Consider the following 25,692-nt stretch of genomic DNA (forward strand, 5'->3'; position numbering starts at 1 on the left):
TTCCCTGTGGCATCTCTCAGAACGGCTGCCTTTGTGTGCCTCTGTGTGTGTGCTTGCATGTGAATGGATGTCCACATACTTTTAGAGTGTGCATTCTTACATCATCAGGAGAAAAAAGGTGATCCTGTGGAGAAAAAAAGCAACATACTTTTGGTTGAAGCCTTAAAAACTGGGGCTTGGTGTAGCTCTGGTTATTAATAGTGTTAGACACAATTATCAATTCTCAGGACAGACAGATGGAAGGTGATGTGTAAAAGGGGTGTGTGTGTGTGTTGGGGGAGTTATGAATTGATTGGGGGATTTAGTTTGTTTGCACACACCATATAATTACTTGGCTGCTCTTCTTTACATGGAGTGAATCATAGCTGACACACACATACACATTATGCTGTTAATGAGCATGTGAATCAATTGGCACAGTTGGCAGCAGTTAAATGAGAGACTGTTATTTCCATGAGGAATTGAACCAGAACTACTCACCCGTACCGGTTTTTTGTGTATAGAAAAAAAAAGCTTTTTTATCCAGGTTGCCAGCAACAGGCAGACTTTCTCACTTTTATATTTTTGCTAATATGTTTGGTAAAATAAGCTGACATTCACCTTCTGTAAAAACATTTATAAAGCGTCCTCGAGTAATTCATCTGTTGTTGCCAGCCTTGAGGGCACATGCAGCACACATCCCCTCTGATCTTCCTGTTATAACTAGCAATTTTTTTTACTTGTACTGGATAGTGCAAAACTTGACTAGTAAGTTGAAAGTTGCAATGCATGTCATAATTGTTTTTAATTAAACCACAGATTTTCAATGCTTAAAGCCCGTGTGCATTTAATATGAACTTCCTACAAAAAGTAAGGAAATTTGTGTTTGGTTGATTATTCCTTTGTTGCAACAGTACTTTTTGGCAATAGGCCTTGTGTTTTTGAACAGACTGTTGATTGTCCCTTAAAAAGTACCACATTTGTTAGAAAAATGCATTTGTGGATTGTGTTGATGGAAAACTTGCCAAACAGCTTATTTTTGACTTATGTTTGGTGTCATTCATTTGAGGCTTGCTGTCTTAAAAAACAAGACATATTGGCAGTTTAACAATTTTGCTAATTAACAAACAAGGGCCTCAGTAGCATGTGGAAGAACCATACACAGCCACAACAGTCTGGCACCTCCTCCTCATGCTGCTCACCAGCTTGGTCACATACTGCTGTGGGATGACAACACAATGGTGCACATTCTTTTTTTCCCATTGTCGCAAGTCAGCCAATGTGGTTGTGTTGTTCACTGTGGAATGAACAGCCACCCAAGCTGATCCTACAGGTGTTCATTTAGGCTGAGGGCAGGATGGAGGCCAGGCTATTGCATTCTCTTCACTCCCAAAATCTGGAGGTAGTCGCTGATAAACCCCGCTCTCTGGGGGAAATGTTGTCACCCCAGACTGTGAAGTTTGGGATTGTCTCTGGTTGCTCACATGTGCTGACAATCAGGCACCTGTCTGTCAGCACCTGGGGTACCAGAAGCTCAAAACATAAGTCAACAGCAGAATAAGCTGTTTGGCAGAGAATATTTGGCAAGTTTTTCATAAGCGAAACCCACAGACTCAGCTCTGCTGCTCAACCCACAAATGCATTTTCCGAACAAATGTGGCACCTATCTATTCCCAAGAAACGTTATTACAGCAAAGAAATAATCAGCCAAACATAAATTTCCTTACTTTTTGTGCTATGTTTAGATCCTGATTGAAGTGGTGTGTGTAACTCCCGTTTATGGGCTCAATGATTGCTTCACTCATGTGCTGTCCTTGGTCCTGAACCATAAAAACAATGACAGATTGGTTTGTCATTCATTTAAAGACTAAGGTGTGGTGACACTTATGTGAAAAAAAGTTATTTAAATAAATCTTGCTTTATTACAAACAATTCATATTTGCAAACACAAGCGTACAAACCCCCAAAATGGCTGCAAATCTATCAATTTTACAGACATTACAGACATTGAGCTCAAATTGTGTGTGGTAGTAGCAGTTTATCATAATTAAAGTCAGTAGAAATCTATATAAATATGTGCATTCGTGCAATAACATTTCGTTAAAAAACATGTAATGTGAGATTAACATAAGCCACTCTATTTACGAGTCAGCTCCATTTACTTTTACACCCGGTGGAGTTTACTGAAGTATCTGCTAAGATATCAGGTAAAGCTGTTAACTGGTCCAGTGCCCGCTGCAGAAACACATAAATACCATCTGATCATCGGTTCTCTGGTTTCCTGTCCAAAATGCAGGCACGATGCAGGTTTTATGAATTTAGCTCTTGGCAAACAGAAAGCCTGTTTTAGTTGCCAGTAGTACTTGCCAGAATCGGCTAGAATGACTGAAATAACAATAAAGGTTCAATATGCTGTCATCCAGAAAAGTTTTTGTCTATTGTTTGCAATGTTTTGAGGTAAAACTAAAACCTTCAGAGTGCCAGAGTCATAGATAAATTAGCTCTGAACTCAGTGACACTTTTCCACATGTTTCAGAGCAAATAAGGCATCTAATCAATATATTAAAGCACATGGATTCTACACTCACCTCTAGTATTTTAGTGTTACACTTTGTTTTCCAGTGACCTCGCAGTTTGCAGCAAATAAAATGGCTGGGGTCTGTGATGTAACCTGAAAGCAATTTGTGATGAATGAAATGAAAACCTTTCATGTATTAAGCTTATCTTCATCATTAGGCTCTTGCACTGGCTTCTAAGTATCATAATGGTCCCAGCCTTTTGTAATAGAGAGAATTATAAAAATCAATCAGATCTTTCCTTGTCCTGCTACTCTGAGCTGAGCAACTTGCAAAGGATAATGAATCTGGAATTTCAATGGCTGTTGCATAAAATATTCAACCATACAGAACTAAAAAAGACTTTAAAATGATGCACTAATTGGAGCAGAGCTACCTCTTTTCACATTTGTTGCTAAGGAGGATATTTTTAATACCAGGATGCAAATTGAGTTTGATGTTTGTTTAAGCAAGAAAAAAAAAGTTTACTTTTGGGGACTTTTTTTGTTCATTTGGCAAAGAAAACTCTTGGCACAGGAACCAGAAGTGATTGTACCTCCTGCCAAGGCAGTTTTTATAGCCAGGTCTGCTCTATCAAAGGTTCAGCAAAAATGTGTTAGGAAAAATTGTTGTCTGCAATTCTTTATAGCAAAAACATGTATTTATAACTGTTCTAATTGTCTGCTTTTGTGTTACCCAGCATTTTATTGTCAAATGTATTTATAACATAGCTGCAGGAATACTGGGTTTTATTTATTATCCTGGATCCGTGATTAAATCCCAGCAGTTCTTTCTGTCTGTTGCTTCCAATATTAATGATATATGAAGTTAAATCCAGTCTGCTGCCTTCATTATAAGCTGCCTTATATGGATGATCATCACCACCCCCTTTCTTTTCTTTTTTTCTTCTCCAGAGCCTCATCTTTTTTACTCTCTATCTCTCTTTTTGTTTCTCACACTCCACTACGTGCCTCGGTTGTTTTGTAATTTACTCTGCTATTGGGTGTCAGTAATGATGAATTGACTCAAGGCGTTGCATTAAAACCACATCTGGGCCAGGCTCATTCACCGCAACTACTTCCTGCACAGGGCAAGATACTTCATTGCAATATTTGTCTTAATTTTAACACACACACACAGGGAACTTTTATTTGTTCGTAGTGTCATCCCAAGTGTCAGCTGTGTCTTTCTTCCTGTTCATCAGCAGTTTCTATCCCCCGTGAATCAGCTTCGTTCTACAGGAACACTTTTTGGCCCCTTTGATCCAAATGGTTCATGAGAATTTGTCTGTTAACACTTAATTATGTTTTAATAACATTTTCCATAGATGTTTTTATCGCCCGCCGCCAAAAGGCAAAGGTGGGCCATAATGTTTTTGTCTGCAGTAGCTTTTGCTTAATAACTCCACCACTCATGAGTTTCCACTTCAACAGGATTCATGGCTTTAAATGCATGTTTTCCTGTATTTACATGGGGAATGTAAAATCATAACACTATTATTATCATATGCTTTTTATCTGACGTCTTTTGTTTTGAATTATGATGCTTAATATTAACAATGAATTTCCTCTTTTCTAAAAAAACACTAACCTGTATAACTCAAGGAGGCATGTCAGAGATCTATATAAGAAACTGAGTGTTTCAGACCAGTGTTTTTAATGCACTTTTCTTGCAATCTGTCACTGCGGGATAAATTAAGTAGTTTGGGATTATGGGGCATTTTAGGTACACACGCACACACAAACTCACTTAAGGTTTATCCCCTCGGCAGAGCCTCATTAATTTGGCCGAGCTGATTTGTTCAGAAAGGCGCTAAATTCATCACAGCCAGACAGATGGTTGAGAGGGATTTCCTGGAGAAGATGGAAAGTGCTCGGTGGAAAGACGATGGGAGTGAGATGGAGGGAAAAAGTGAAAATGAGGAAGGAGGGGAATTGGGGAAACAAATTAGAAAACAGAGCAAATAAGAATGAAAATAAAAAAGAGGGAATACAACAATAAAGTTAGCTGAATAACAAGGCAATTAATTTCTAAGCAAACACGGTTTTCCTGCAGAATGTAAATGTTACAATATAGGGTTAGAATTTTTAAGAATGTAAAGCAGGGTTCATGTTACATGAGCAAAAATGATCAAATCTGTCCCACTAAAACCATTCTTCATCCATAAAAAGAATTTTAGCCATGTATTTATTGTTCTCATGTGGAAATATATATATATATATATATATTTCCACATGAGAACAATTAAAATTTGAAAAAATAATGAATGAAATAAAAGGAATGAGAACTTTCAAAAGCCTACAATGGAGCGTTAAGCCTGTTATCCAGTCATTTTCAGTCTAATCACCACCTTCATTCATATAAACAAGTTGGCTCATTTGTGATTCAGGCAAACAAAGACCCTAACGAGGCTCTAATGCAGGGAGACTGAGTGTAATCTGCATGTAAATCTATCTTACAGAACATCTCAGTTTTAAAAGCTTAAACGTCACACTCTCTGCTTTTTGAATTGGTGAAGCTCCTCGGATGAGAAGCGAAACAGCTTCAGCTACAGAGTAAAATTCTAGTTGTTTTTGTTTATTAGCATTTTTACTTTTTGTAACCTTGCTTTTTTTATTGATAGTAGATTCAGGAATGCAACAATATTATTGCCTATGCCTAATCAACCTTAGCAAGCAAAAAAATGGCCTGTAACTCAGTCAGTCTTACAGACATTTAGCTAAAATGTGGTGTGGTAGCAGCTGAGAGTTGTCCCAAACACATACTCAAAGCACAAACAGATTACACAAAATCTTTGTTTAAAAGTTTGGCATGCACGGAGCAGCGGGCAATATGCCTTCCTTCAAGAAGTGCAAGTTTTAAACTAAAGTTTGAGTCATTAGGATTTAATCTGCGTTCCTTTTTGCTTGGCAGTGAAAGACATTTTCTAAGGATTATCAGCTTCCAAAATTAAGAGCAGGAAAAAGTGCAGGAGCTTGAATTCAGTTTTCTTCCCCTCTCGCTCACACACACACAGGAACATGTTTTTTCCAGTCTCTCCTTTATGAATGATTTAGTGAGTTTGCCTCCAACAGGGCCGCTGAAGAGGGCTCGGAAACTAGGTTAACTTAAGGTAAGCTCCACTGGTTTAAAAGGCCCACACGTACGCTGAATGTCAACAGCATTTCCATTTTTCAGCAGCAGCTCATCCATTTAACAGTATCAGATCTATCCTGTCAGCTTTAGGTTTTGACCATGATCTATGTTTCACTCCTGCTTTTGGTTGAATTCATAATTCAGAGTTTGCTGCTTCTATCCCTGCTCGTCAGACTGTTGAGAAAATATTCCCAGCCTTATCATGTGCTTTTCCTGCATAATTAAAACCTAGACAGTCAACATCCCGCTACACTTTTAATTAAAAACAATCACGTGGCTCTGCCTTGTGTGCGTGTTTGCATCCTGAACATCCGAAAAGTTGATAAAGTGAGAAACACTTCTGTTGAGAGGAGGAGGAGGAGGAGGAGGAGGTAGATTATGGTGAGACAGAGGACGACAAGGAAGAGAGGTTGAGTCATCATCACTTTGTCCAATCACTGCACTCTGCCTGTTGCTTTGGTAACGTGATGTCAGCGCAGCTCCTGAGAGGTTAGTGAGCGTTTGCACAGAGGTGTGCGAGGTGTCGTGCGACTCTCTCAGAAACACAAAAGCAACTGTAGGAAAACTCGAGGGTTAAAGGTCAAGTTTAAGCGTTTTTCTTTCAGGTGTTAAATTATTAAGATAAGCATCCACTTGTTCAGCTTGTGTGTCCTTTTCTTACCTTCGCAGCGTGTTTGAATAAATCAGAATTTGCAAAAACTCTCCTCGCTGGCTTGAAAAGATAAAGTTTGTTGCTTGGCAACATCGGTTTTATTGATCACAAGTCAAAGTTTCCGATGAACACTCCTGCCTCCGGGAAACAAAAACAGTAATTTTGCTTTTTGAGTTTAAAAGGTTACTCAGTTTTGTTTTTTTTTTCTTTGTTTGTTTTTTTTTGAGGAACAAGTTTGATTTTTGTCAGGATTGGGAAACCTTGAAAAGGCTTGTAGGAGGGATATAGATTTCAGATCAAGGAGGCTTTTGCCAAAAGTAAAACAAGATTCAGTAATCAAACATGACACCTTTTAAATGATTTCTTTACTGTTTTGTTCTATAATAGATCAGTAAGCCAAACCATTTTAAGCAAATGTTAGATGATTCTGAACTTGACAGAGTTTAGTGTCTGAACTGGGCTGAACCAATGTGGATAAGACAAAAACCTACATAACCTGTGCAAAGCCTGAAAGAAAATAGAGGACCTAGCATTCCTTGAAGGAACACATACCGCCCACCGCCTTTCATGATAAAGTTTTAAACCAAAATCATCTTATGATGAAAAGGGATGAAGTTACAGCTGTTTTGGTCAGACCTTGTAAATAATAATATGCTTCATTCATGTGACATTGACGGTTTTGACTATAACAGGTAATGCCAAAGTTTTAAAAACAAATCTTGTGTTATCAATTTGTGCTCAAAGTATGAGCTGGGGATGATTGCTAATCAGTTGTAGATGTATCTCCAACAATTACTTTTTTAAAAGTTTCACTAAAATCTGTTCTGCTGTTTGACATATTTTGCTAACATGAGACATACAAGCACGGGCAAAACCATTATCTTTCACTATCTTTTTGCCTTTGGTAGCAGCCAAAAAAAGCTCCAATAGTCAAAAGAGCAGAAAGAAAACCTCTGAACCTCTTGTTCTGTTCTGTCTTCTGCTAAATGTTTGACGTTGGCAGCTACAAACTGTAATTATGTGTTTGTGAGACTGACAGACAAAAACAACACAAATGGCATTTGTAAGTGAGCAAGCTGTAATCTGTGTGTGTGTTTGTGTCGATCCGACTGTCTCGCTGACAGCTCCGACGTGTGCGACTGTGTTTGTGCAGCACTGAGCCTATCTATACAAACAAACAGAGGACAGAGAGGCACGAAGGAAACAGACATAAGAGTTTGACATCTGTTCCGATAAACTGTAATCTTGTTGTCCACAGTCACTTCAGATAAATCACACACACTTCAAACAAGGCTCAAAGGTTTTTACAGCTCAGCTTTGGAGAATTTCTCATTTTCCTTTCCTGTAACACACACACACGATCAAAAATACATGAGAATATTTATGTCAACTCCATGATTAAAATAGTCTCAGACATACAATCATTAGGGGTAATTAAGTATTTTTTACAAGTTCTTTAAAGTATAAATCAAGTGAAGATGAATTATGTGAGGCACATTGTCTATTCTATCTATCATATTATCAGAATTACTGTTTATATCTTTAGAAAATTCTAATTGAATTTGGTAAATTTGCTCCTATAATATACACAGTTCAGCCATAACATTATTACTACTGATAGTTACAGTAAGCAGCATTAATCATTTTCCTGCAGTGGTATTTTTATTGCACATTGCTGAAAGGAGAAAGATGATCAATAATGCTTCAAATTAATTTTCATAAAGCTTGAAGGAATGTCATTTTTGGATCTACGACTGATTAACTTTTGGAATCAAACTGATCCAAGATGGTCGCCACAGCTGACCACCTTAAAAAACACAAAAATGGGTATTCAGTTTTACAAGACATTGACCTAAAATTAGGTGTGGTAGTAGCTGAGACTGATCCCCAACGCACGTCCTGGGTGCTAACAGATTGCCCCCTGTGTCCTGACCTTCACAATGTGAGTTTTCAAAATGCAGGGGACATTTTTCACCCCTCTAAACATTTCTGCAGGCCAATCTCACATCCCATTTTTGCAGACACCACCTTCCGCCCCTATTCGGAGCTACAGTGGGTCCGTAAAAAAAAACACTCAGGAATAAATTGCCTCTGTGAGAAGAGAGCGAAGTTTATTGAGACCCAACCCTGAGAACTTTTTATATATACTCTGACTGCTCAGAGCTGTTTGTGTGTCTTCAACGTTATGGCTCATTTTCTTCTGTGCATTATTCAGGTTTTAGTCTTCTGTTCAGTCTGCAGTGTTTAAAAACCAATCCCTGTTAGCGGTCGCTGCATCCTGCATCCATCAGCGGTGCAAAGAAATGTCACGCCTTAACAATACCAGCTATCTTTTGTGTGACGCACTCTCACAGTGTCCTCATCTTCCTCTCATTACCTCTATCGCTTTTCCCATCTGGAGGCTCCGATGCAAATACAGATCTGTGTCAAATAATGAGAAATTGATGCATTCTCACGTGGGAGCCCAAGCAAAAGTCTCAGATCTCCCCAGCTCTGTAATTAAAAGCCACAGTTTGCTGAAATAAATAGGCTTTCCAGCTCGTAACAATATTAAAAATGTATTCTTCCTCTTATGCTTTTTTTGTCCTCCTTCTTGTCTGCTGTTACCCCCCATCATTCTCTCTCCACCCCTGCCACCTGACTCCATTACATCAATTAATCTGCTGCTTTAATTACCGTATCTGTGCTGTGTTAGCAGCCTTTCCTCCTGCAAACCCCTCTTTTTGATTTCAACTTGTGCACGTAAGTTCGCTTCTATGTGGCTCTTCTCTTTCAAATCCTGTGTACGTTATCTGCTGCAAATGTTGCTGTAGGTGTGTGTCTTTTTAAGGAGAACAGGAAAAAAACAAAAGAATAAAATGACCTCCCCACTTTTGGCCTTGTTTTCAGTGTCCCCCCTCTGCGCTTAGAGACTCAGCCACTGTGTCTGTTTTATTTATTGACTTCCTTTTGTGTGTGTGTGTGTGTGTTTCTGTATATTTAGTCTGTACTCCAGGGTCTCGCTAAGGGAACCATCAGCTCTACTCGTGGGTCATTTAGCACAAACTGACCTTCTGTGCAACCTCAGCAGAACACACGCACAGAAATACACGGACTTGTTAAATGAAGTCAAAGACGCGCGTTCAGCTGTGCTCAGGCTGCACGGGTGTCACGAGTGTTGATGTAGGTGTATGTGAAAGGGGACGGCGTGTAGGAGAAGGTGACATCTAGATGCAGATGTGGCTGCAGATTGAAAACCACCTGAATAATGCTCGCCTCATCATTCACTGTCAGTTGTGTAGGGAAATCTACAGCGGCGTCTAGAAATACTGAAAGCCCTTTCTAAAGCCAGCATTGTACTGGGAAGTAATGTTGATTAATATTTAATTTACAGTTAATTAGATTTTCTATTTTGCTGGGGGGGGGTTCTTAAAAAAGGCATCCCCATTTTGTTTAAAGTCCAGGGTTTTCCTCCTCCACCTTCCATACATCTTTAAACACCTGCTATTTCCCAGGTTTCAACTAAACACCTACAATTTCTCAATATAAGATGGACTTGGTTTAAAACGCAGGCATTAAGTGTAGTGGTTGACATGCATTCTTTAAGGAATGCTAGGCGTTTAATTCAGATCTGTGTCACAGGGCCAGCAATCTGAAAAGAGATTCCCAGATCTTTCTCTCCCTTATGTTTTCTCTGGAGAGTCCTCGGTCTGCTCCAGTGCCTCCGATGACACACTCCCCCCCTCCGGGAGGCATCTTGAAGGCATCCTGACCAGATGCCCAGACGGACCTATGCAGAGGAGCAGATTTCTCAGGCTTCTTCCTTTATCTAAAGGGTGCGGCCAAAAATGGCACCGAGGAGGCTAATTTTACTTAGTCTATTTGCAGTCTCACTCTTCACATCACTAAACAAACCTAAACACCCCAACTGAGGGATGGAATGTAAACTGAGAGCTTAACCTTCTAACTCAAACTGGTGCAGTGTCCAAATTAGTACAGGAACTGCCCCCAATACATCAGAGTTTGTCATTCAGAAGCGGGGAAACTGTTGTCGAATCTAGGTCTTGAAATGTGGTCCCCCGTCTGTAACAGGGTCAACAACCACCCTTCCGTCTTCCTAAGAGGGCTTTGAGGCTAAAAACGTCAAATAAAATGAATTTTCTCTGAGATGCACAACAGCTCCTCCTGCTTGTTAGGGCACTGGTTTAGAGGACTCACCTGTTAGTTGAATTTAAAGGTGTGAGCAAACCAACTATAAGCTCACATGAATTAAAAGACATCTTTCAAATGATGCATAAACTGTATGATTACACCTTTAGACATGTTTTCATCCAAAGTACCAATCATTTTTATGTTTTAAAGATTTAGAAGGATTTTATTCAGTTAAATAAGAAACTGCACCACTCCAATCCAGAATGTGGCTACAACGCAGAAGCAGGTGTAGCAAAGCTGATTCAAAACGCAACAAAATCTTGACTTAGGGCAGCCAAACATATTTAGTAAGGTGCGTTCTGTGCCCACATTTTCCAGGGAAAAGCTTGTTTTTGTCATTAGTGTCACTGTGTCTGTTCACCGGTCATTTTTCCTGGCTTTCCTTTGTCGTCCCACTTGTCGTTCCTTTTTTTTTTGGTCTCCCTGATTACCCATCATGACAGTGCATATTTATTCACAAAATGTAGAGAGCATGCTGGGACTCAGAACCTGTAATGTGTTGAGCCTTTATTTCACCCCTCATTTCTTTCTTTTTAACAGTCAAAGTGCAGTTCTGTCCGTCTCTCATGGTTCCGTCACCAGTGAAAAAGTCATATTAAAAACTGTGATTGACAGCTCATGCTAATTGCACCTCAGATTGTGAGCATACAAGATACGTTCACAAAAAAAAGATATGAAAGATCACACTCTGCAGCTTACATAAATGCAAACTGAACAAGCTTGTAAGTGCCAAATGTTTGGAAGCCGTACGCTTGCGTCGTGAAAAGAAGCATCACACATACACTGAAGGATGAGTGAGGTGGTTTTAATTAGATTTGACCTCTCAGCCTCCAAATCAGCCGAGGAACAAAGGCAGATTACAGCTGCCCTCTTTAATGCCTTTTGAACAGTTTGTCTGTGATTATTGTGGCAGTGACTGACTTCAAGGTCAGAATCACTACTGAGGAGACAGATGCGTAAGACGTTTTTAACAAATTTAGAACTGTAATAAAGTTTTTTTTTCAATGGGAATCATTATTTATTTATTTATTTATTTTGTTTTGGTATTATCAGTCATGAACATTGTGCTTAAAATAATATGTTATTGTAAATGTTTAGACACTAACACCTCTGACGTTATTGAGCAAGCATCCAAGAGTGAGCTGTGTGAGGAGAAAAACATCTCTCCAATCAGCCAAACACCTTCTCCTCTGTGTGTGTGTGTGTGTGTGTGTGTGTCACTGATTATAGGCTGATTACAGCCACGACTCAACACCAGAACTGATTTTGAAAAGATTGGACAAAACGATGATGCACAAAAGAGGAAGAAGAAGAATAAAAAAAGCAAAACACAGGTACATTTACAGATTGCACCAAACACCTGAAGACATGTTGATGCCTCCTCCTTGGTATACGAGGACTTATAGCTTGTGTCCTTTTTTTCACTGCAGTGATTTATAATTCATCACTTAATAACATTTTATAAGCATAATTTAGAGTAATGTTCTGGTCTCTGACCACGACTGCCCCTTACAGCTTTATGAAAACATTCATTGCTCTTACTTCACTTCTCGTGTTCACTCTGACTGATTACACCAATCAGATGTAATTTTTACAATAAAAATGTCCAACGGAAATGACTGAAAGAAAGTTGATTTAAACCTTTTAAAATATTTATCGCCCACCACCGGAAGGCAAAGGCTGGCAATAATATTTTTGCCTCTGTGTGTGTGTGTGAGTGTGTCTGTCTGTTGGCAAAATATCTCATGAACTAATGAACAGATATTATTCAAATTTGCAAAAAGTGATCTTTGAGGGTACATCTACAACTGATTAACTTTTGGAGTCAATCCAATTTAAGATAGCTGCCACAGCTGAGTGACATTAGCCAGCACAAAATATGTTTTTATCTCTGTCTGTTTTACAGATATTGAGTTAAAATATGATGTGGTAGTAGCTAAGAGTCATTCACAACCCATACTCAGAGTACAGGTTGTGAATGACTTTGCATTAATTTACGCTTAATGATATTTCCAAGGTTTGACCAGAACAGCTACAGGGATCATTTCTCAACATAAGATGCGGGTGGTGGGTGATATGCATTCTTTAAAGGAATACTAGGCCTTTCATTTTAAGTGGTTGTGGATAATGCTTTAAAAGTCACATTTGTGCTCTATCACAATATGGAAGCCTCTTTGGACTTTCATATTAAATCAATTGTTGGGTCTAAATGGAACATAGCTGTGTTTGTGGGCATCCTTGATTACTCATGTTGAACCTTACAAATTAAATCAGTTCATGGTCAGAACTATTAAATCAGAGATATTACAGAGCCCTGTATGTTTACCTACTGTAAATGTGTGCATGTGTACACGCCTGTGTGTAGGTTTCTGAGTGACTGCACAAAGCATGCTGGGAGAGAAATGCTGATTCTTTGATGCTAATATGAAGTGTCACGTCTTTCCTTTCAGTGTGTGTGTGTTTGTGTGGGGGTGGGTGTGCACAGTATGTGTGTACTGGGAACATATGCAATTAGTTTCTTTTTGTGTGTGTGTGTGTGTGTGTGTGTGTGTATTACCATGCAGACTGAAATGCTGACAGACACACAGCCCTAAGCTGACTTAAGCAACTGCTTTGCCCTTGTGTGCGGAAGTATGTGCATGTTTGAGATGTCCAGAAATACCCTCCGATTCTATGCTTTTTATGACTAGAGAGGTTTGACACTCACATGCAGAGGCTCAGAAGGCCAGTATAAGGATTTTCAGAAGTTGAGCTCTGACAGCAAAGCTGATCTGTACGGAAAGTCCTCTTCCGCTCTTCCAATCCAAGAGCCAATAGCGAGATATAGTCTCATTCTGGGGCATTAATCAGCTTAATAACATTCTTTCTGCCAAAGTGCCTGAATTAAAATTTTAATTCTCCCTTCCTTCTTGCAGGGCAATTAGTAATTTAAACTAAAAATCTTAGCACAGTAGTGAGTGTTACTTATAGTTTATAGTCCTAATTATTTTTAATTACGTATCACTGCAAAATCAAAACGGTTTCACACTTCTTCCTCCTAGTTTTGATTTACAACTCGGTCTCTCATACATCACAGTCTTGTCAAGTCTTCCTGACATCCTAAAGCAGAGATTGTTGGGGGCAGCTTTTAATGTTTGTTGTATTTTTTGCTTTATTAATCACAGTGCAAGCTAACCAAAGAACAAGTAAAAAATGAAAGTAGCAGTTCAATGAAAATTTTACTTGATTAGAGTCACGTGTCAGGAGTCATCACGCTGCGATTTACAGCGTCTTGATTTTTTTAGTCATAAAGCCGATTTTATTGCTGAATTTATTACTCTTATTTTAACCTGAATCTACAGACTAATGTCATTCCTAAAATCTGGGAAGCACCCTTTGTTCCTTCCTTGTTGAAGGGTGAGACCCCATCAGATTTAAATAATCCAAATTTTCTACTCTTGCCAAGATTCATCTGAAATCAACACATAATTAAAGCAATATTGGGTTGACCATACCATCCTTAATCTGGCTTTAGGTCGGGTCGTGGTACCATAACATCAGCTATGATTCTATTAATCCCTTGGTCAGGAAGCAAATTGGGCTACCCTGTTTGTTGATTTATTTAAGGCATTTAACTGCTGTTAAACAACTCAGTGAATGATGAGGCTTTAGGTTTTTTTTTTGGTTTAAAAGTTACCTTTCAGACAGAAAGTTGAGTTTTAAAATTTTAAAAGAAGGTTCAATTTTAGGTCCTGTTACAGTCTCCATTTTTCTTAATGATGTTAAGATGAATTTGGCTACAACTGAAGTGCACCTTTATACAGATGACACCATATTTTACTCAGCTTGCTCTACTTTTAGCCAAGCTGTAAGCTTGTTAGCTTGTAACCTTCTTATTGTAAAGTGGAAGGAAAATTATAAAAATCTGAAATGTGTGCCATGTATTAGTAATCAACCCCCTTTGTTCTGATATATTTAGCTAAAGTCCAGTGCGACCAACTCCACAAGTCACCTAATTAATAATTAGTCCACCTGTGTGTAATTTAATCTCAGTATAAATATAGCTGTTCTGTGAAGGCTTTAGAGGTTTAAAACATTAGTGATCAAACAGCATCATGAAGACCAAAGAACACATGAGACAGGCCATAGATAATGTTGTTGAGAAGTTTAAAGCAGGGATAGATTTCAAACAATATCCCAAGCTTTGAACATCTCACAGAGCTCTGTTCAATCCATTTTCCAAAAATGTAAAGACTGCAGAACAACAACAAATCTACCGAGACATGGCCGATCACCTAAACTGACAGGCTGATCAAGGAGAGCATTAATCTGAGAAGCAGCCAAGAAGTCCATGGTAACCCTAGAGGAGCTGCCCTGTATTCCTCCAACATCCCTCCAGCGTTGTTTATGTGAACTTCAGTTCATTCACTGATAAATTTGTTCTCAGCAACTTACACTGCCACTGGCTGTCTTGTCTGTTTATCTGTAAATCCACTTGCATTAACAAAAACAGCTGTATCTGATGTCCTGTAGAGAGAATACGTTGTCTGCTAGATGTTTTATTAGAAATGACTTCCTGTTTCATTAAAGAAACCTCAAATTAAAAATAAATCCAGCTTTATTTGATTGTACCTAACTGAGATTTCTTTCTGTCTTTGTTTCTGTCTCACCACAGCCGTTGGGGTTCAGATGACTCTGGAGGTGATAGAGTCCAAATTTTGGGCCATCGCAGCTCAGGTAAGACCACGAAGTCTGAAATGAGTCTTCAACACAGGAACCTTTCAGTGTGAACAGGTGCAGATGTCACAGTTCAGGTTTTTTTAAACCATCGACCACACATCTTCCTGTATGGCTCATTTTAATCTACCTTTCTTAACAGCCTGTATTTTGATTTGTCAAAGCCAAAAAAATAAAATAAAACCACGATCTTTTTAAATTTTAATGGTGGCTCAGTTCAGTTAGGTGTCCCTCTAAGCAGTGGCACTGAGCAAAATAAAAACTCATTCTTCAGCTTGTTCAGCGTTATGAGTTCCACTTGTGCTGTTTGAAATCATGAAGGACAGTGTGCACTTATATGTTGAATTAACTAAATCCCTGAAATCAAACCTTTATCTTTAACTGTTGATCTAAAAAGCCACGTTCAGTGTGTTTCAGCCGTCAGGTAGCAAACATATTTGTAATGCAAAAAGGCAGCTCCCAATTAAAACTTTTGCTGTTTCGATTATTTTGTCCTGTCCTACCACAACCCACATGAATGAAGAGATACACCTAGCTCCAAGCACAGGGTCTAAAGACTTTATTGCTTTATTTTCTCTGTAATAAACAAACTGTTTTACGTCTTGTAAAAATGGAACTTTGTGTTCATTCTAGTAGCAAAAATGAGAAATGTTTGATATAGATTCATAACTGTAGCAGTGGAGTATAGTTACACAATTCAAACAACACAAAATTTAGTTTAATAATACACTTTAGTTCATTTCCTATGAGTTCCTATGAAATTATTATTATAGTTGTGTTCACATCTGCTTATTATTTAGCTAATTCCAGCTGAAGTTTTTATTGCTGTTTGATCTGATTCATATCAAAATTCTCACTTGAATTGCTTTTTTCCCCCCAACCTGATGAAATAATTCATTTGATTTTAAGACTCTTAATTGTGGCTTTTACTCTACATTGAAAGTTTTATTCTGTTTGTAAAAGTCCAGCGAGTGAATAGGAAGCTGTTCAAAATCTTGGCCACAAGAGGAACAAACAGTTTAAGGAGTTTACCCTCTGGGCTCTTTCCAACATCCAGACATCCACTTAGGCAACTAAGTCACTTGACATCATATACTAGTGTTGGACGAGGGCCTTTTCTGCTCCATTAACTGATAATTACAACATTTGGATTTAGTTTAATCCCAGGCTTAATGTAATATTTTCAAGATCACTTCTCTTGCCACAACCTTTAACATTATCGTGAGAAATTAAATGTCATCACTGGAATTGTTTTTAGTGCATATCTTTAAGGCAGAATTCCTGCAGAGTGAAGGATGTGAGCAGCCTTCCACACCTTCAAAAACAAAACCAAAACAAGGAGAGCCTGTTTAATGTGGTGTAACACTTTGGCTGCAGCAGGTGTTTGATGGCTTGGTCCTTCCCCCCCCCCTCTCTGCTCCCATGGCTATAAATGACAGCAGTTAAAAGACCATTTAAGGCTTCTGGCCATTAGGCGATGGATAGCTACTACAGCTAAGCCCCGTGTGAGTGTGTGTGTTTGCAGGTTTCCGTATGCACGCGTTTATCCGTGAGAAGAAGAAAGCCTTTTACGTTCGTGTCCGTTGGTGTTAATGTGTGTCAGGTTGACAGGGACCATATGCACCACCATCTGTGGCCACGTTTGTTGTTATCTCCACACTCACACGCTTGGAGTTCATTAGTAGAGCTTGTATTGGACTTGTTATCCATTAAACCTCTGCAGTGCGGGAAGTTATTTGTACTCTTCATCACTGCGAGCACTTTTTATTTCCATTCCTCTTCAGTTTATCCCAGAGTTTTTTTTTTCATCAATTCCCTTTTTCTCATCTCGTCTTCGCCTCAGCTTCTCCACCCTCTCTCTCTTCTTTAAAGCTAGCTTACATAATCATCTTATCTCCCTGTCATGTTCTTGATCTTTATTTCATGGGAATTCTGTGTGCGTTCACTGTGCTCATTTGGTGATCATATGTGTGTATTCACCAGTGTGTGTGTGTGTAAGACTCTTTAGTCTTGAACATCTCTTCTCCATCATGGATTATTTTACTCTGCCAATCTTAAATGGAAGATCATCAGCGTGAGGAAGAAAATGAACACAACCTAATACTGTAAGCAGAGTTCTGCCAAAGAGGATGCCCCAGTCGTCCAGTACATTAGAGTTCAGGTAGACCTGCATGAGTTAAGACAAAGAACATGGCTTAAAGTTACAGTCAGATGTTTACACGCACTCATCGTGTGCGTAAATACTAAACTATTTAATAATTTATTTGAACTGTTTTTGTTCCAGAGTGGAATGATTACACATCTTACAGCTTCAATGGTTTTTAAAAACGAGGTGCACAAATTTGAATTTATTGTCAATTTTTTCTAAACCACATAGAGTCATAATTCTGCATACAGGCTCAGTTATGTTCATAGTCACCTTTTTTAATTGGTGGTGCTGCAGGTTCTAGGTTCTATTAAGGATCATGACTGATTGCAACACAACATAATTTGCTTGACAGCACTCATTAGACTGACAAATACTCAGAACAATGAGAGAATTCAAGGAACTCGGTGATGATCTAAGAAGGAAAATAAGTTGGTTGGGATGTTCAGAGACAACCTAGGAATAAAGCCTCAAAGCTACCGTGAACTGCAAGGTGCTGGAACCCAAGTGACCCTGTCCACAGTGAAGCCAGTATCACATCACCATGGGCTGAAGCTCCACGGACAAACAAAATGCCTCCAGGAGACAAGTTTACGGGTCAGATCAAGATGAGGCTTTCAAACTTAAAAATATGATACCAACTGTCAAGCATGGGGGTGGGCGCTGTGGTACTGGTGACTTGCACAGAGTGGGTGGAGTAATGCAAAAGGAGGACTACTTTCTTCAACTTCTCCCTAAATCATCAGCTAGACGGTTGAATCTCAGACACAATTGGGTTGTCCAACAAGGCAATCATCACAAACACATCAAAACAGGTTTTTGATGAGACAAATTAGGCTAGTATGAAGCTTCTAGAGTGGCCTTCCTAAAATCTGAGTCTGCGCCCAAAACATTTAAATGAACTCTGCTAATCCAGCCAAGAAGAGTGATCATATTTCCAACCAGAATTATACCAAAAGCTTGCTGGCGGCTGCAAAAAGTGTGTGGTCATGGTGCAACTTGCTAAAATACATTTAAACAAATTAGTGATGGTGTATATCCAAGCCTGTATGTATAATTCCTGTGTGGATTGGTGAAAATCCACATTAAATTCAAACTTGTGCACCAAATTCTTGTTTTTAAATGTCACCGAAGTTGCATGTTGAAAAATAACAGTTTGAGTAAATCATTAAAAAGTCCAAAATTAAAATGCCATTTATGTCCATTATGCAAACTTCTGACCACAGCTGTAAAATGTATTTCCCCACGGGGAGGGTAATATCAGAGAGGCCGTTCCATATGTTAACAGGTTGAATCCTGTGATATCAGGCATCATTCATCTCTGTCTGTAGCTGAGATATTTAGTCTGACTGTGAGCGCAGAAGCAGTGAGGGGTTCTGAGGTGATAATAATGTGAGTCAAAAGATGATATATTTTTTGCCACGCTCACTTTGGCAAGCTGTTTATCTCACAGACAGGATTCAGAGGTTTTCTGTTTCTGTTATCCCCTTCTGAAAATCTGGAGTTGTATTTTTATCACCTCCCTGCTCATCTGATGCCATTTAAAATTAAGCATTTTTAGCTGCATATATACATTTAAATTACATTTATGTTACAAAACTGACTGTTTTATGGTTTCAAATGAATCTCTGTAAGTCAATCTTATTGTAATTAAGATTTTCAAGCTTCTTTTTAAGTGGACACCATGTAAATAAAACCAGAAGATACTGATTTATAAACATTTTAAATTTTATAACACAGTTAAAGCATTGTAACTTCAAGTATTTGAGAAAGATGCACATTTTTATTGCTCTTTCTAATTTTGTGAATCACACAGTTCAGTTTGCAAACATTTTTGTCCTTGGTGGAGCTGTAATGTTCGAGCGACACGTCGTCCTCTTTGTCTCTGAATTGTCGTTCATTCCTGGAAACAGCGATGGGAAGCACAGAGACAGACTGACACTTTGCTGTAATAGGATTGAAAAGGATGATGAATCGTTTCATTCACCCTTCGACATGCTCTGTTTAGCCGGACCATGATCCCAATGATTTATCGTCTCAAAGCCACATACTGTCGCCATAAAATGTGACCATTAGGAAAACTATCAGGAAAACTTTCCATGTTTTAACTTATGAATGCTTAAGGAGAGAGAACATACATACAGAGCAGACTGTTTCTTGTAAGGTTTCATGTTGTGACCAATGCAGCTGCATTTTTTATCATATTTCAAGGTCACAAACTCCTTCTGAGTTTGTTTGCAGCTACACTGTTGAATAATTTATACAGTTGCTTTAGTGTGGAGGGAAAAAGCAAATATTTTGCTTTTATTTAGCCTATTTGGTGACATTGGAACAAAATGCAGTATTTTATTAAGTGGCCGTGAGTTACCAAAGTGTGGTAATGAGTTAATAAAGCTGTGATCACATGGTATCTACATGGGAAAGATAAGATGCATAAAATTGCTCCATTTTTTACTTTAGATCCACAGTAAATGATCTGTTTATGTGTGTTTTTTCATTAACAGCACTTTGGACAATTTTTGTGTAATTTAGACACATTACAAGCTTGTAAGAAATTATGCTTGAAACCGTGTTAGAAATGTATTAGAGCACCTTATCAGGGGGATTTTAGGAGCTTTGGGGGAAAGAAAGCTCTTGGAAAATAATCTATAACTGATATACATTTGGAGTCAATCCAAATCAAGATGGCCACCACAGCTAATCAAGCTTAGCAAACACTAAAATGGCTATAACTCAGTCAAATTATACAGATGTTGAACTAAAATTTGGTGTGGCAGTAGCTTAGAGTCAGCCCAACTGATCACATAAGAGCTTTGCTTAAAACTTTAACATTACCTTGTCTGTCTGTTAGCAAAATATCTCATAGTGCCAGTGTACAGATGTTAATGAAACTCTCAAAAGGTAACCTTTGGATGTACATCTACAACTAATTAACTTTTGGAGTTGTCATGATTCAAGAAGGGTGCCACAGCTAATTGACCTTAGCAAACACAAAAGGGGCTATAAATCAGATATTTTTACATATATTGAATTAAAGGTTGTTGTGGTGGTTGCTGAGAGTTGTCCCCATCACATACTCTAAGCACTAATAGATTACTCTAAATCTTTGTCTAAAGGTTTGGCATGCAAGGCAGCGGGTGACAAGTATACTAATTTCACCTAATGTATATTTCTCTTTTCTCTTTGTATCCTCAGTCAAATGACACAGATGTAAGTATGTGCGGTTTTTGTCTCCCCTTATTTCCCACAGCATCAGTTCATTTTTTTTCTCACAGAATCAGAGTTATCATCGTGATCCCCCGCTGTGCTGTGTGAAATCAGCTTCACACCCCAGATGAAACAGATTCCACGCATCCACACAATCGTAAACACGCTCAGACTTGCGAACAAGAAGCTCACGAGCCGATCGCAGGTGGACACTCCTGTCGCGTCTCACGCAGATTAAAATTTTCTCACCACGGCACATGAATTTTTTTTTTTTTGTTTTTGTATCTTGCGGACAGTGACACATGTTCGAGCCCGACGCCACCACACACAAACTCTGGCAGAGCATGCGTTCGAAAGATGTCCCCATGAACAAAAAACATGCCTCTCTCTCCTCACACACACAGATTACACTCACAATATATTTTGTTCGTTCAACTCAATTCTTTGTCTAAACTAAACGAATCTCCTTGTTTTCTTAGTGCTCCTCTGTGGAAGGGATATGTCCTCTTCGCTGTGACAAATTTGTGAGTATATCTGTTAAGATGCCACGCAATGAGGAGTCTCATTAGTAAACTCCAGAAAACACCAAAGTTGTAATATTGTTGCACATCTGCTGTGCCGAACCACAAACGCAGCTAATTTGCGATGGATTATTTAAATTACATCAGTTATTTGCGTGCCTGTGTTGTCTTTATCAGTGGTGTAAGATAGAAATCTTTGCTTTCACAGCTAATTGGTTTCTCTGTCTCTTGTACCAGGACATTGAGTGCTACGTGATTGACAATAATGGTTTTGTCCTAATTTCTAAACAGCGGAGTGATGTAAGCTTGCACGCAGATACACACACATACTGTCTCACACACACACACACACACTCACATGGAGATGATCAAAATGAAGTGCTCTTCAATTTTTGACTTGATTGTTTGAAAGCTTTTGAACCTCTCACTATTCATTAAATCATAGGAGAGGATACAAACTCAGGAGAGCTGCTCCAAACAATTATATGCCTATGAATTAGATATGTAGTTATATTATACATCCTAGTAAATTGCAATTTTCCTGAGAGTTTCTCCTTTTTATTCTGTGAGCTATCATGTTAACCAGAGTGGATGACCAGTCTGGAACGAAGACAACTCAATCCATCTCTACAAAAAACACTTATACTTGAATATTTTCTGCATTTTTACATTCTTAGAAATAAATTCCTTGATGCATAATGTTTGGAAGCACTCGTATGCCTTCAGTGTGCTTAGAAAATGTTTATGTGGTTTTAAAACCTTTCATTTCTGGGACCTTTTTTGTTTTCAATTCATTTAAATAGCCTCAATTCACAACAAAAGTCCTCTCAATGACACTATACAAAAGAAAAAAGAAACAAGTTCAAATGATGAATCCGATTCAAATCCATTTACAGTCAGTTTATTCATATTATATTACAATACAAACACATACAGTACATTATGAAATGGCAATTAGTAAAAGTTATCTCAGGAAGCCAGCAGATTGCATCAAATTTTCACTTTGTCACAGTCGCCCATCCTGAGCAGCATGTTGGCAACAGTAGAAAGGAACGACCCCTTTTTAACAGGAAGAAACCTCCAGCAGAACCAGAACCAGGCTCAGGATGGGCGTCCATCTGCTTCGACCGGCTGGGGGTTGAGAGGACAGGAAAGAGACAGGCACAGAAGGATGGCTCCAGGTGTAGTTTCTATAGGAAGAAAAACAAAGAAAACCAAAAGTCATTGATGGCAATAACTGCATGTATGAACATTTAAAGTAGAGCGAGTAAAGTTTTTAAGGGTAAAGGTTTATTACACTTGTCGATAGCAAAGGAGATCAAATACATTCCTCAACAGATTCTTAGTTTGCTCTAACAGAATGTTTGTCTGTCTGTTTATCACTTGCTGGGACTCCCTCTTTACGTCACATCAGCTGATTGATTCAGTAGTTCACATTTCACTAGACGCAACACCTGAGACAGAATCCGTTTTCAACCAGCTTTGTGGCGTCTAAGACCTTGACCACCAGCCCTGTGCTGAAAAACGAAGACTGTTTTTCTCTCTAAGTCTACACGAGCACTTAAAAACAGATAAGCACATTTTTAAAGGTTACATGAGTGCATCAAACATTCTTAAACATTATATTTTACCATAACAGTCTGTTTGTCCTCCAGCAGCCTAAGCCTTTAGCAGCAGAACTAAAGGATAGCTCAGGAAACCCAAACCAGTCCTAACTACAGAATTTATCAAAAAACTAAGTCTTAAAGGTAGACAGAGTGCCAGCCTCAGACAGAAACTGGAAGTTGGTTCCCCAAGAGAGGAGCCTGAGAACTGAAAGCTCTGCCTCCAGTTCTACTTTTAGAAACTCTAGGAACCACAAGTAAACCAGCAGTCTGAGCAAAGGGCTCTGTTAGGAAAATATGGAACGATAAGATCTTTAATATAAGATGAAGCTTGGTTGTTGAGAGCCTTCTTTGTATCTCAAATGTTGAAATTTTTCCACATATAAAATCAAATGTAAACTGTGAATAAAGTCATAACAAAGAAACACTTAAGAGACAAACAGGACAAAAGTTTCCAATTGGCTGTTTAGAGTTCATTAAAGACTTGAGCAAAACCATGATCAGCTCTGAAATTTTGCTTCATCATTGTCCATCAAATTCTAGCTATTAGATTACCATCACAGGAATTTATTTTTGTTTTTTTTAAAAATTGACTATATTCTGAAGCTGATGGCATTACTAAGCTGGTCCTAGTCATCGAAACAAACAAAAACCAATAAAAACAAAATATACATTTTAAAATTGATTATTTTAAACTTTTCATTAAGACTCCATATTTCCACAAGTGCTTCCACAAATTATCGTACAGAAATAGTTCGAGAACTTAAGCAGTAAAAATGTCTTTACAAGCTGCGATCTTTGTGATGAGAACCTGAGATACGATGTGAGAATAAATCATTTTCAGTTCGTTTTTTTCTATGTCAAAACCAGGAGCAGTGTTCATGTCGCTCATGTTTCGGTTATTAGATTATCATCACGGGTATTTGCTCAGCCTTGGTGTCTGACAGAGTGTTTCTGTTTCCCTTGTCTCTCCTGACAGGCAGGAAGGTTCTTCGGCGAGACTGACGGGTCGGTGATGTCCACGTTGATCAGAATGGGCATGTTCAAGAGGTACGGCCCGGCACTGATCGCCCGAGACACTTTGTGTTTGTGTTTTCTTTTGTGTCTGTCTGTCATAAAATACAGCGGGGGGATTGCTCGATCCTGACAGGGCCTGTTCTGGTGTCACAGTGCATCATCTCTTTAAATCTTGCTAATGAATGCAATTATTTCACCTCATGCTGAACTACATGCGGTGATCTCTTAATCAGTGGCTGCATTAGTGTTTGCTGCTCCAGTTTTAGCTTCTTATGCACCTAAGCCATGTTAAAATTAATCTCTGCATCATTTTGTTTCTGATTCATGCTCAGACTTTTTGATATACATCCATTCCGTTTCTTAGAGCTTGCCAAATCCGGATGGTTTTTTTTTTTTTAATCCTTCCAGTCATGTGCTATTTTTAAATGGCTAAAACATTTATTCGTGCTTCGTTTGACACAGCGTGTTTCATAACTGTTTTTGGTATTGCCTGACCTTCCCATGCCTTTGCATGCTTTAATTTCATGCACAGTTCCTGTAATTTGTATACTTTAGTGTCTTTGATCCAACCTGCAGAAAGGTCAAATTTTACTTAAAAAGAATAACCTCTACGTCTGTGGCTTGGTGGTGCCCGGAGAAAGTTGAGGGATCAATAAAAATCAGTGAAATACTCAAAGAGGCCAACACTATATGCTTTCTCTGTGTTTGCTTATGTTTCTTCAGGGTGTCCTTGTTTGACTACCAGGCCATGTGTAAGACGAGCTCACACTCTGTCAGCTGCGCTCGGCCGATTCTCAGCGTACGTCTCCTAAAAATTCACTCTTTAGGCTCTATTATTCAGTATTATAATCCAGTTTGCTGTACAATAAATATCATCTGTCCCACTGTCTCTCCAGCCGTTCTACGGTTTGGTTTCAACCTTCAAGTGGTTCCTCTCCAACTTCCTACTGTAAGTGTTGCTAGGGGCAACCAGAATTGGCTGCTCTGTATCATCAAAGCAATGTAAACTTAGTGTGTTGGTTTTAAAGCTCTGACAGCAGACACACAGCACAACTTGAAGGTATTTTGGAGAGAAAATGCCCCAAAACATGTAATGCTATTTAAAATGTGTGCTACAGAAACTTTCCAAAAACTTTTAATGAAATAAACAAAATCTAACATGTTTATTAAGGATTTTCTTCATTTGAGAAAAGATAAAATACCAGTTTTCCCATATTTTCCACATGTATAAGCTAGATAAGTACCACTGTTTGAACATTACAGAGGTGAAGATTTATTTGTTTAATGTTTGTCCAAAATGTCCATATTTCCCTTTTTTGTCAACAGATATAGTTAAATTATCAATAGTTTGGTCTCATTAATAGTTTTTATCTAAATTATTCCACATGTTAGGGGTTAATAGAAGTCTACTTAGAAATTCTGCAACTGAAAAAAGAAATTATTTGTAAGAAAAAGTAATAACATTATTGATTTTTAAAAGATTATTGAATCAAAGTATAGATTATTCCCTTTGTGAATAAATACGAACTGATCAGTCAATCAATGTAATTTATATTTATTTTATTAAATGTACAAATATATACCAGCATTTAGTCCACACAAGTATGTATGTAAGTATTAATTTCTTTGCTTGTTTGTTATTTTCATTGTTACTTTAAATTGTTCAAATTTAACCTTTTCTTTATGTAAAGTACACTATATAGATGCCTGCCAAAAATACTATCAGAAAGTCAGTAAGCATGTCATAACTAAAAGATGTTTTGAACAACAGATTTATTAAGTTTAAACAAAGTTTACTCACAGTTTGTCTTATCAGACCAAAAAGAAAGAAAAAAAATTAATTAATTTTCCCAAAACTGCCCAAAACCTTGGAGATCAGTCACATCTGCTCCAACATTTCTGATAATCCATTTTGCACCATAAGCTTAAAAAATGCTGTTTAAAACTGTATCTCTGCTCCCTTTTCTGT

General features: G+C 38.3%; 1 protein-coding gene across 3 annotated transcripts in view; it reads left to right on the forward strand.

The window, feature by feature from the left end:
- cacna2d4a (calcium channel, voltage-dependent, alpha 2/delta subunit 4a) overlaps positions 1-25,692 on the forward strand; it is an 84,525-nt gene that overhangs the window by 54,671 nt on the left and 4,162 nt on the right. For all 3 annotated transcript variants that reach the window (XM_017414791.3, XM_017414789.3, XM_037981246.1), the window contains 7 exons: positions 15,167-15,228; positions 20,570-20,584; positions 21,061-21,105; positions 21,340-21,402; positions 23,686-23,756; positions 24,447-24,522; positions 24,620-24,672. In XM_017414791.3, the coding sequence (XP_017270280.1) occupies positions 15,167-15,228; positions 20,570-20,584; positions 21,061-21,105; positions 21,340-21,402; positions 23,686-23,756; positions 24,447-24,522; positions 24,620-24,672 (385 nt within the window). The remainder of the gene's footprint in view (positions 1-15,166; positions 15,229-20,569; positions 20,585-21,060; positions 21,106-21,339; positions 21,403-23,685; positions 23,757-24,446; positions 24,523-24,619; positions 24,673-25,692) is intronic.

This window comes from Kryptolebias marmoratus, linkage group LG18, assembly GCF_001649575.2.
Source record: "Kryptolebias marmoratus isolate JLee-2015 linkage group LG18, ASM164957v2, whole genome shotgun sequence".
Lineage (NCBI taxonomy): Eukaryota > Metazoa > Chordata > Actinopteri > Cyprinodontiformes > Rivulidae > Kryptolebias > Kryptolebias marmoratus.